Source organism: Microtus ochrogaster, chromosome 15 (genome assembly GCF_000317375.1).
Source record: "Microtus ochrogaster isolate Prairie Vole_2 chromosome 15, MicOch1.0, whole genome shotgun sequence".
Lineage (NCBI taxonomy): Eukaryota > Metazoa > Chordata > Mammalia > Rodentia > Cricetidae > Microtus > Microtus ochrogaster.
In genome coordinates, this window is record NC_022017.1 from 4315508 (window position 1) to 4326706 (window position 11199).

At 43.0% G+C, this 11199-nt stretch overlaps 1 protein-coding gene across 2 annotated transcripts in view; it reads right to left on the reverse strand.

The window, feature by feature from the left end:
* Positions 1 to 350: 350 nt before the first annotated feature.
* Positions 351 to 11199, reverse strand: part of Atf1 (activating transcription factor 1) — a 35696-nt gene continuing 24847 nt past the window's right edge. For both annotated transcript variants that reach the window (XM_005353892.3, XM_026782706.1), the window contains exons 4-7: positions 7208 to 7338; positions 5399 to 5578; positions 5139 to 5298; positions 351 to 1671 (exon numbers count right to left, since the gene is read on the reverse strand). In XM_005353892.3, the coding sequence (XP_005353949.1) occupies positions 1527 to 1671; positions 5139 to 5298; positions 5399 to 5578; positions 7208 to 7338 (616 nt within the window). In that variant the 3' untranslated portion in view covers positions 351 to 1526. The remainder of the gene's footprint in view (positions 1672 to 5138; positions 5299 to 5398; positions 5579 to 7207; positions 7339 to 11199) is intronic.

Sequence of the window (11199 nt, forward strand, 5' to 3'; positions counted from 1 at the left end):
CCTGCCAACTAAATACTACTCCCTGCTAGACCACCCTGACAAACCCCATGTTCTTTAGGTTGAAGAAAGCTAAAAAAGTAAGGAATAAATAGCCTTTGTGGCCAAGTTCTACTAATGAACAATCCCTTTGGAGGATCAACAGGAAGTGGTGGTCGGTTAATATACCCGCAGACAGCTTTCCTGAGCTTATCATAGCTGGTTCTGACGGAATCAAAGCACCCCTAGACCAGACTGCAGAGCTACTGGGACCTTAGGCTACAAGTCCACCACACGAGTGCCATGCACAGTGGCTGGCAGCGGGCTTGGCGCTTGTTATTTTGAACACTGTATTTTGTATTCCGCAAACTTAATCTTATCAAATGTTTTTTTTAATTCCATAGACAATATGAAACATACCATATAGGAACACAACAGTTTCAAAGTGTATACAGATTAGAATACAGAGGTTAAACACTGGTGTCCTGACCACAGCTTCAACTTTAGATAAACTTCATAGAAAAAGTACAATTCAAATATCAGCCAATTGAAAACTTTACTCTTCTCATAATATAAAAATGATAATTTGAGATACAAATTTTTTTACTAAAACTATATAAACATTTAAAATAATCATTAAAAACTCAACATTAGAATTTATAAAGATTCACTATAAAAATATATCGGCAGTCACTCTCTTATAAAGGTACCATTGGCTACATTACAAAATAGGTCAACGTAGAATTGCCTCAATAACTATTTTAGAACCTGACAAACCTACGGTAAGATGATTACAAACCTTCGGAAAGCTTTGGCGTGCATCTTTAGGTTATTTAAAATATTTTAAGGGCTTCTGTAAACACTTCATTCTGTTAAAGCACAAAGAGTAATGCTCTTCAACTGCATACAGGATTAGAGAATCAAAATAATTATTATATCCTTGTGAAAAATTGCCCTTACCGGAAGCAAAAAACAAGCTATTTAAAAATGTCAAATTTTCAAGACAGTTCTCCATTCTTATAAAAATGTTACAAATCACCACACTCAGATAGTGTGCCCTGCGCCTGTTAGAACACCTCAAAAACCCTCAAGTCCAACAAAACCAACTGTCAAAACTCATTTAACACACCCGACACTGTGACAAGTAGCAATCAGACCACATAATTTACATACTTAGTAACGTATTATGGTTTCTTTTACATTTGTCATTTAGAATTTATTGGTAGGAATCACACACTCACACACAAAAAGGCAAACTTAGGAAACAGAAATAATAACTTGGAACTGATTGCTTTATCAATGCATCTGCCACTTTTGGTTGGACTGTTATTTAAAATTAAATTGCCAAAGTCCGTTTCCTTGAGTACATTTCCCCCGGAGCTTCCAGTTGTACCAGCAGCTTTGTTACGGTCATCTCCACTCATCCCGTCACCTTTGCATTGTAAAAACCTAATACAAAGTAGCTTCTTTGACCTTTGAATTTATAAAACTCCACTAAAAAGAAATCTAATTTTTAAGCAAGTCCATAAAAATACTTTCTCTTTAAAGAGTCAAACACTTTTATGAGAATAAAGATCCTTCAAAGTTTTCAGCTCTTCTATTAGAGTTTTATTTTGGTTTTCCAGAACAGCAACGCGGTTCTCCAGGCATTTCACGTACTCCTTCTTCTTCCTGCGGCATTCTCGCGCAGCTTCCCTAAACACAAGCATTGACACATCAGGAAAACGCCACCCCCTTCACGTGGAAAATACACCTAAGGAATCTTCCCTGGTCATCTTTTCCAGACTATTTCCTGACACGGTCTTGTTGTGCAGCCCAAGCTGGCCTCAAATCTGTGATCCCCCTGCCTCACCCTCCTCTTCACAATGCTGCACCATTTGAAAAATTAAGATATCATCTATGGAGTTGGAGGAGATAGGCGACTCACTTGCTGCTCTTCCAAAGACTTGCTCAGTTCCAACACCCATGCTGGGCAGCTGTAACTCCCTGGGGGTGGGGGGGCTATCAGATACCTCTGGCTTTTACAGGCACAGAGAACAATTTAAAAAGACAATTTTTTTTTCTTTAGGCAAGGATGGTCTAGATGCCTACACCCTCAGCCTTGCTGGGATTCCAGGTGTCAATACACAGATGTGGAGTATAGAAGTCTATCTGTCCTGGCAAACACACATACTGTGCTAGAAGGCCCCACACCCTCCTGGTCAGCTCTCTACCAGACAACTGCTCCTCTGTCATCCAGTCAGCTCCCAATTAGTACTTTTTCTGGACAAGTTCTCTCTCTGGAGCCTGGCCTCCTGTCTCAGCATCTTGACTGCAGCAGTCAGACACAGGTCACTCACCAGCCTTGCCCCATTTTCAGAGACAGACTCATTATGTACTTGAGGCTGGTCAGGAATGTGCAATCTTCCTGCCAGTCTTCCAAGTGCTGAGGTAGGTACTATCATTCGTGGCTCCTCCACACACACGGTTTACATTTTTGGTTTTTCGAGACAGGGTTTCTCTGTGATTTTGGTTCCTGTCCTGGAACTAGCTCTGTAGACCAGGCTGGTCTCGAACTCACAGAGATCCGCCTGCCTCTGCCTCCCAAGTGCTGGGATTAAAGGTGTGCGCCTCCAATGCCCGGCTTAAATTTTTTCATATATATAGGAACAAGCTTCTCAGTTTTCTTCTAGTTACATAAAGTATCTTATGTCATCTCTTGAACCCTCTAAAACAATCATCTGTTTATCTGTCTAACAAACGCATTCATAGAGACATAAACAGGTAAAGGATAGCAATCCTCGTTACCTTTTAATAAAGAGATGTTTTATTTTCAATTAAACTTGTATGTACCCACATAATTATTTTATGCTAATTTTATTGCTTTAAAAACATTATCCTATGATTGTGTGTGTGGCTGAAAAGCCCAGTCATACTGTAATCTTTCAACTCCTCTGTGATCTTTTGTTGTCATTCCGAGTTTCTTGGCACCTTTTCTTACTCCTCTTGAACACAGTAGGTAAGTACCATTAGATACGCATTTTCTCAAAGAAGCAAGTTTTCATGCCCGATATATTAAAGTGAATGTAGTAATATGACTAAAATCTATTTAAGGGGATGACGGTATGGCTCAATTGGTGGAGCAATTATCTGGCATGTACGAAGCCCTGGACTTGAGCCTCAGCACTACACAAGACCCTACTTGCTGGAGATCTGATCTTCCTGGTACTCAGAAAGTGGGAGCAAGATCACAATCAAAGCCATTGTTGGCTACGGGCCAGTCCTATACAAGGCAATGGAAAATATATATATATTTAAGAAGGACGTAAATGTTTCATGGTGATTGTTGACGTAAAATACCTTTAAAAAAAATTTAACTGTGTATGGAAAGGGACACATTGCCATAGTGCCTGAATGTGCATGCACACGCACACACATTCGGGTCAAAGGACAACTATGGAGCTGACTCTTTCCTTCCATCTTTGTGTGGGTCCCAAGGATTGACTCCAGGCCACTAGGCTTCCAGACTAGAACCCGTACCTACTGAATCATCTTCATCTGTGATCTTCATGTTACCATAAAAAAAATTTTATTACGTATACAGTGTTCTGTCACATCAGGTCATGTGGTTGCTGAGAACTGAACTTAGGATCTTTCTAGAAGAGCAGTCTCTTAACCGCAGAGCCATCTCTCCAGCCCTTGATATTAGCATTTTAACTGTGGCCTGGAGTCATAAACTGCTCACCTAAGATGGTGAGTTCTGGGAAATGTAGTATATGTTCTGACTGTTCAAATGGCTTTCTCCTCGAAGCTCTCTAGTGTTCAAGATGTGCATGGAGTCAATCCTCTTATATAACCCGACAGTGGCCTTCAAATGTTCAAGTGAAAAGCTACAAATGATTCAGCTCAGTGAGAGGGCTGGTGAAAGCTAAGTCAGGCCAGAGCAAGCCCTCCCAGCCGGCCGGCCAAACTGCATGGAAAGGGGGACTCCAGGGAGTCCGGGAGCCAGAAGATGAAGCAGCCTCATTACAAACAAGGCAAGTTTTTGTGGTGTGACCAGATCAAACAGCCATAAAGATAGATACTACATGGATTTAGCTTTACATAGGATGGAGGAAGAGATTGAGGTCACCAACTCTATTTTGGAAAATACCCTGCTTCTGGGTAAAATGCTGCCACCAGCATAACATGGTTCAGAGAACTTAGAGAAAGGAAATGTCACCCCGTGCGGCAAATTTCACTGCTGTCCACACTAGCTTTCAGCAAACAGCAGCACCATCAACAGCAGCCACTAACAACCCATGGAGGAGGAGGGGGCTGCCGCCGCCACTACACCTTAAAAAAGCTCAGATGAGGGGCTGGAGAGATGGCTCAGCAGTTAAGAGCATTGCCTGCTCTTCCAAAGGTCCTGAGTTCAATTCCCAGCAACCACATGGTGGCTCACAACCATCTGTAATGAGATCTGGTGCCCTCTTCTGGCCTACAGGCATACACACAGACAGAACATTGTATACATCATAAGTAAATAAAAGCTCTGATGATGCTGGTACTGTTTAGCAAGATGTGACCATTGCAGATTACAATATGTATCTTATCTTTTCAGTGCAATCGATGGCTCAAGTACAGCACACATGACTGCTGTACCTGGCAAGGCTTGCTTACTGTGGCGCTTCTGTGCTCCTGTTGTGGGACCGTGCCCAGAACCTCTAGGGTGTGCCTAACAGGAGATGCTGTTCAAAAAGCTTTGCCTAGCAATGCTTCTTCAATTTGTAAAATATATTCTTATTTTATGTATATAGGTGCTTTGCTTGTGTGTATGTCTGTACATCACATGTGTGCAATGCCCAAATAGGCTACATCAGATTTAAGGTCCCCTAGAATTGGAGTTTTAAGTTAACATGTGGGTGCTGGGAATTGAATCTGGGTTTTCTGGAAGAGTAGCCAGTGCTCTTAATCACAGAACCATCTGTCCTGTCACTAAACAATGTGATTTCAAAGGCTACAATAATCCTGAACTCTGGTGATAGGCTGTTTAGTACAGACTTACACATGAGCTCGCTGATGCACTGGGAGTGAACCCAATATATCCCAGCATATGGTAAAATAAAGCCAAGCCAAACCTCCTTTCTAATCACCTAACCAGGTGATGTGTGACTGAGCTATGCGCAACTCATTATACCCACCTGTTTTTCATCAGCCGTATTTCCCTTTTCAGCTGGGGGTCATCTGTCTTTGTTGCCTGAGATGTAAGGGTCACAGGAGAAGTCATCACCACAGTCTGTGGCAGAGAAGTAGCAGACGGTGTGGTACGGATCTGATAGGTCTGCATATCTCCTGATGCAGCTGCAGGGCCAAAGAGGTGAGTTACTCATCACTGCCTCAGAGAGGACTGGACATGTCTGTAAAAGGACTGGACATGTCTGTAGAAAAGAAGCACACTTACTCTGCACAACCACTTGGTTGCTGGGGACGAGTATTTGCTGTCCATCAGAAGTCTGTGCATACTGAAGGATTGTACCTTGTTGAGCATTGCTGGAATTTGTCATAGTTAATGTCTGCAGTCCCTGAACTCCATCTGCTCCTGGACTGGCCAACTGTAAGGCTCCATTTGGGGCAATGGCAACTTAAACCAAAGAGAAAAAAATAGTTATAAGGCTATATAATACAAATTCAAAGAAAGGCATAAAAAAGGAACATTTAAGTAAGTCTGAAGGCAAGGTATGGTGACACACGCCTTTAATCCCGGCAGATGTAGGTGATCTCTTGAATTCGAGGCCAGCCTGGTCCAGTTCCAGGATAGCCAGGGCTAAACAGAAAAACCCTGTCTTGAAAAACCAACATACACAGATGGGTGGATGGATGGATAGATAAAAAATAGGTTTGAGTGTAATTCTACTTGGCAAACTCACTGACCACTCTTGAGAATAGCAATGTCTTTATAAAGTTTAGACATACTACCCAAGATTTAGTCTCAAGCTAATACACAATGAATCATAAAATTTGAAATTTATGGACATTTCACGTTAATTGCTAATGTTGTCAAAGAAATTTCTGGGGCATTAATGAGAGATCCAATGGCTAATGACTATTTCTTTTTTTTTTTTTTTAAAGATTTATTTATTATGTATAATACAGTGTTCTGTCTGTGGGTATGCCTACATGACAGAAGAGGGTGCCGGATCTCATTACAGATGGTTGTGAGCCATGATGTGGTTACTGGGAATTGAACTCAGGACCTCTGGAAGAGCCACCAGCGCCCTTAACCTCTGAGCCATTTTTCCAGCCCGACTATTTCTTTTTTAAGATACTTATCTCATGTAGTCTAGGCTGTTCTCAGACTCTATTGAGCCAAGAAGGCATGTTATATCACTATGCTTGTTCTAATGGCTAACTTTCCCCCTTGGGGGTGAAGGCAAAGAAATACAAACATGTTAGGGCTTTATCTGAACGTGGGCATGGTCACACACCTATAATCCTAGCACCTAGGAGGTACATACAACCAAGAGTTTAAGACCAGAACAGGCTAGCATGGGTATTTTTTAAAAAAATGGAGAATTAAGAATATTACATTTGGCTGGCAGTGGTGGCACATGCCTTTAATCCCAGCACTTGGGAGGCAGAGGCAGGTGGATCTCTGTGAGTTCGAGACCAGCCTGGTCTTACAGAGCCAGTTCCAGGACAGGTTCCAAAGCTGCACAAAGAAACCCTGTCTCGAAAAACCAAACTGAACCAAAACAAACAAATAAACAAACAAACAAAATTATATTTTAAAGATTAGGGAAATGGCGTAGTGAGTAAAGGTTGTTTGCCTGAGCACCTGAGTTCATCTGATATTTTCGCACATCCTATGCACACACACTAACTAAAACGTTAAAAAAAATTACATTGTCTTTGGTGGCACACACCTTTAATCCCAGCACTTAGGAGGCAGAGGCAGATCTCTGAGTTTAAGGCAGCCTGGCCTACAGAGGGAGTTCCAGAACAGTAAAGACTACACAGAGAAACCATTTTGAAAAACACCCCGCAAAAAAGAAAAAAAAAAAAATCAAAATCAACCAAACAACAATAGAAGGTAAAGAATGTAACGTATTCATTTACTACCAAGTGAAACAGTCATCAGAATGCCTGCCACCTGCGGACCATAATTGTCCTCAGACATTGTCACTGAATTATACTATGTTCCTGCTCTCTTAAGTACACACTGTACTGTCCTCTGCGCCTGCATATATACGGGAACGACTCCTATACATACTGTACTGTCCACTGCTGGTCTGATAGACGGGAGTTGGAACAGACATAGAAGTAACAGCAGAAATGCCTGGATTTTCTCCGTCTCCTTTTCTTCCCCGTGTATCTTCAGAAGAAAGGTCTTTCAATATTTTTCTGTAAAAGAAGACAACTCTGTTAATGACAGTGCCTTACAAAGACACTCTCTTCATGACTGCGTAGCCTCAAACTTGAGACCCTCCTACCTGACACAGTTTCCCAAGTGCTGGCCTAACAGGAGGAGCCACCACACCCGTTCAGATTACGAGCGCAGGTGTAATCAGGTGTGGTAGTGTATGCCCTCTGTTTCAGTTTGGCAGGCTGAGGCAGGAAGATTACTTGAATCAGGAATTTAAAATGAGTAAGGGCCACATAGTAATGGACCTATCTCAAAGACAAAAAAGAAATTAACCAAAAGCAGGAGCCAGCCACAAATCAGCTCAGTGTGCTTTATCAAACCACTGCATCTGAATTCTCCAGGAGCTCCTGGAGAGCATGAAGTCTTTAGACTCAGCCAGCTGCTGACACAGATCCCAGAGTCACAAAAGAGCGGAGTCTGAGTCACCACAATGCAGTCTTCCTAAGAGCTGTTGCTAAGAATGGCTCTAAAACTCAGAAACTTTTCCTGCGAATCATCCCCAGTGACCTTGACTCAGGAATTCTAGAGTTTTACATAAGGTTCAACTGTCTGGATGGGACAGACCTCTGCTAAAGCACTCACCTCAGCTTAGTCCAACTTGGCAATACCCCCTCCCCACATTTCCAAGCTCAACAGGGAAGGAGTTGTGCCTCCTTGTGAAGCAGTTTGCGGTAGCTGAGCTGCCAGGAGGAGCCTGCTTTGAGAGAAGTGGGAATCAAGGGGCAGGGTCCCAGAGAAAGGAAAAGTGGGTCTGATTCAACCCTACTAAGCTAGTCTTATTCCAGATCTACAAAGACAGCTGCCAGCAGACACTCCAAAAGGAGAGAACAAAGGGAGACCTTCCCAGACATGTCCTTGGAAACAAGAGCCCAACACAGGGACAGCACGTGGGACTCCTAGAAAACTACAAGTGAGTGACTTACAAGCAAGGAAATCAAGTAGCTTCCCTACTCATCCAGAAAAGTGACTGGCCTGACGAGGGCAGTGTTCCTTATGCGAGAATTCTGTGTACCCCTGCCTGTTCTGGAACTCACTCTGTTCCAGGTTGGCCTCGAACTCAAGAGATCCCTCTCTAAGAAATCCAAGCACTGGGGCTAAAGGCATGTGCCACCACTCTCCAGCCTCCTTTTCTTTTCATTTTTTAAGTGCATGAGCACATATAAAGCTGGGTGTGTTGGGCTCAATAAATAACTGTTGAATTTTTAAAAAATACAATAATCAAGTTGAGCTGAGTGGTACACACTTTTAATCCCAAAGGCAGAGGCAGGCAGATCTGTGAGTCCCAGGTCAGTCAGAGATACATAGTAAGATTAACCCCCCCAAAAATTAAAAAATAAACAGCACGACTCTAGTAGAGCCCCAAGCCAGTGTTAAGAAGTCTTGCGGGGAGGTGGTTCAGTGGTTAAGAGCACTGGCGAATCTTCCAAAGAATCTGGTTCAATTCACAGCACCTACAAAGCAGCTCACAACTGTCTATAACCCCAGTTCCAGGGGATCTGACATCCTCACACAGACATACATGCAGGCAGAACACCAATGCACATCAAAAAAAAAAAAAAGTGGCACACATCATTCACCTCAGCACTAAGGAGGCAGAGGCAGGCAGATCTCTGTGATTTAGAGGCCGGCTGGTCTACAGAGCAAGTCCTAGGACAGCCAGAGCTGTTACAGAGAAACCTTGTCTTGAAAAACCATACCAAACAAACAAAAGGAAGAGGTCCTAGGGGATTAAGGAATTCTTATGCTTAGCATTTCTCATTACAGTGATGTACTCGAGGTCTGTTATGCTGTGTTGGTTACACACTGAACAAAGAACAGAGAGCACCTCTCTAGGTGCAAAGGCTCTGTACAGCTGTACTACTTCCTTCTCTCCAGGAAAGAAGGTTCTGTCCTCAAGTGTCCTTCACTTAGGAAGTTGAAGTGGCCTTTTCAACTTCAAATCATCTGTAGTGGAAGAAAAGCCCACAGTACTCAGAAACAAGAGCAGACCTACTACCATAAAAACGCAGACACTGCATTCCCACGGGCTCTCCAAGGTTATCAAGGTTATGTTGGGAAGAATATTAACTCCTGTCAAAAACCTAAGAGACTACACACGGGAATGGCACACACTAGCTTAGGGAACAGCACTCTGCAGAAAAGGTACTAACCTGAAGCAGTATGTTATAATGTTACCTGGTATACGGTGCATAGACAGCTTATGTTATATTCTAATGTTTACTAATGTTGTAAATATTTAATAGTTTAGCACTGAAAATAAAACCAAGACTGAATTGCATGGTGTACATGTGGCTATCAGAGGACGACCCAGGGGCTGATGGCTCTCTCCTGCGTTGTCACAATCATGTCTTCCTTGTATTTGCCCTTCTCCTCTCCTACATGTGGAGACTTGACTTCACTTTTCGGGATCTTTTTGTAGTCATGGTCCAGCTTTAGCTGGTGATAGCCTTGCTGGGGTGGATGCCCACATGGACACTTGTGTCAACAGCCTTTTCTCACTGCAATCAATCAATATAGTTGATGCATTTCTTCCTGTACACTTGGACGACTTTGCCAATCTGCTGGCCTTTGTAGAGTCCTCAGACAACCTGAACTTCTTCATCCTCTTGAATGGGCACAGATCAACCGCTGTACTTCTGTCTCAGGTCTTTGGAAAGAGGGGAAGATATAACCTTCCTCTGAATGTGAAACGGTGTTTTGAAATGCTCTTTGTGGTTCTTGTCTTTGTGGTTCTTGCTTAGGTCAGAAGTCATGAAGGGACTGAACTTCATTTTGATCATAACACGCTGAATACTCCCTTATCTTGGTATCCTGAGACAGAGTCTTTTCTTTTTTCTTTTTGATTTTTCGAGACAGGGTTTCTCCGTAGCTTTTGGTGCCTGTCCTGTAACTAGCTCTTGTAGACCAGGCTGGCCTCGAACTCACAGAGATCCGCCTGCCTCTGCCTCCCAAGTGCTGGGATTAAAGGCGTGTGCCACCACCGCCGGGCGACAGGGTCTTTTCTACACAGCACCTGCTGTACTGGAACTCACCAGCTGGAAGGTTGCCTTCCAACTCAGAATTCCTCTGCCTCTCGAGTGCTGAGATTAAAGTTATATACCCTAGCCAGGTGGCTTTAATGCTGTCCATCTTCCAGTAATTGATGTTTTGAGTTACATCCCACAAAATTTGGTATTTTGCAGACAAAACCCTAGACAATCTCGTTTAGTCCAGAACTCTCTTCCTAGCTAAGGATGATCTTTAACTCCTCATCTTCCTGTCTCCTCTTAAGAGCTCAGATTAGAAACATGTGCCAGCAGTCTGGCTCTAGAAAGCATTTTTATTAGATTTTATGTGTGTGTGTGTGCCAGAGGGCAATCGGTTCCTTTCTCACAACAAAGGTTCGAGGGGCTGAACTAAGGTTAGCAGGCTTAGAAACAGGTCACTTTACCTGTTGAGTCATGCTAGCCAGACCAAGACCTTCTGATCTTCTGCCTCTCAAGTGCTGAGACTACTGTGTGGTTTATGCAGTGTTGGGAAATAAGTATAACAGGCAAGCATTCTACCAACCGAAGTATATTCTTAGCATTAAAAAGTACTTTTAATTGATGAAAACTAAAGTGAATGGTAGCCCAGCTCACTTTTAATCTTAGCACCCCAGTGGCTCAATCAGGATGATTGCTCCAAGTTCTAGACCAGTCAGAGCTAAACGAAGAGATCACGTCTCAAAAAACAGTAACAACAGAATTCTGACTTCAAGACTTCCTGTCAGCCGGGCGTTGGTGGCGCACGCCTTTAATCCCAGCACTCGGGAGGCAGAGGCAGGCGGATCTCTGTGAGTTCGAGACCAGCCTGGTCTA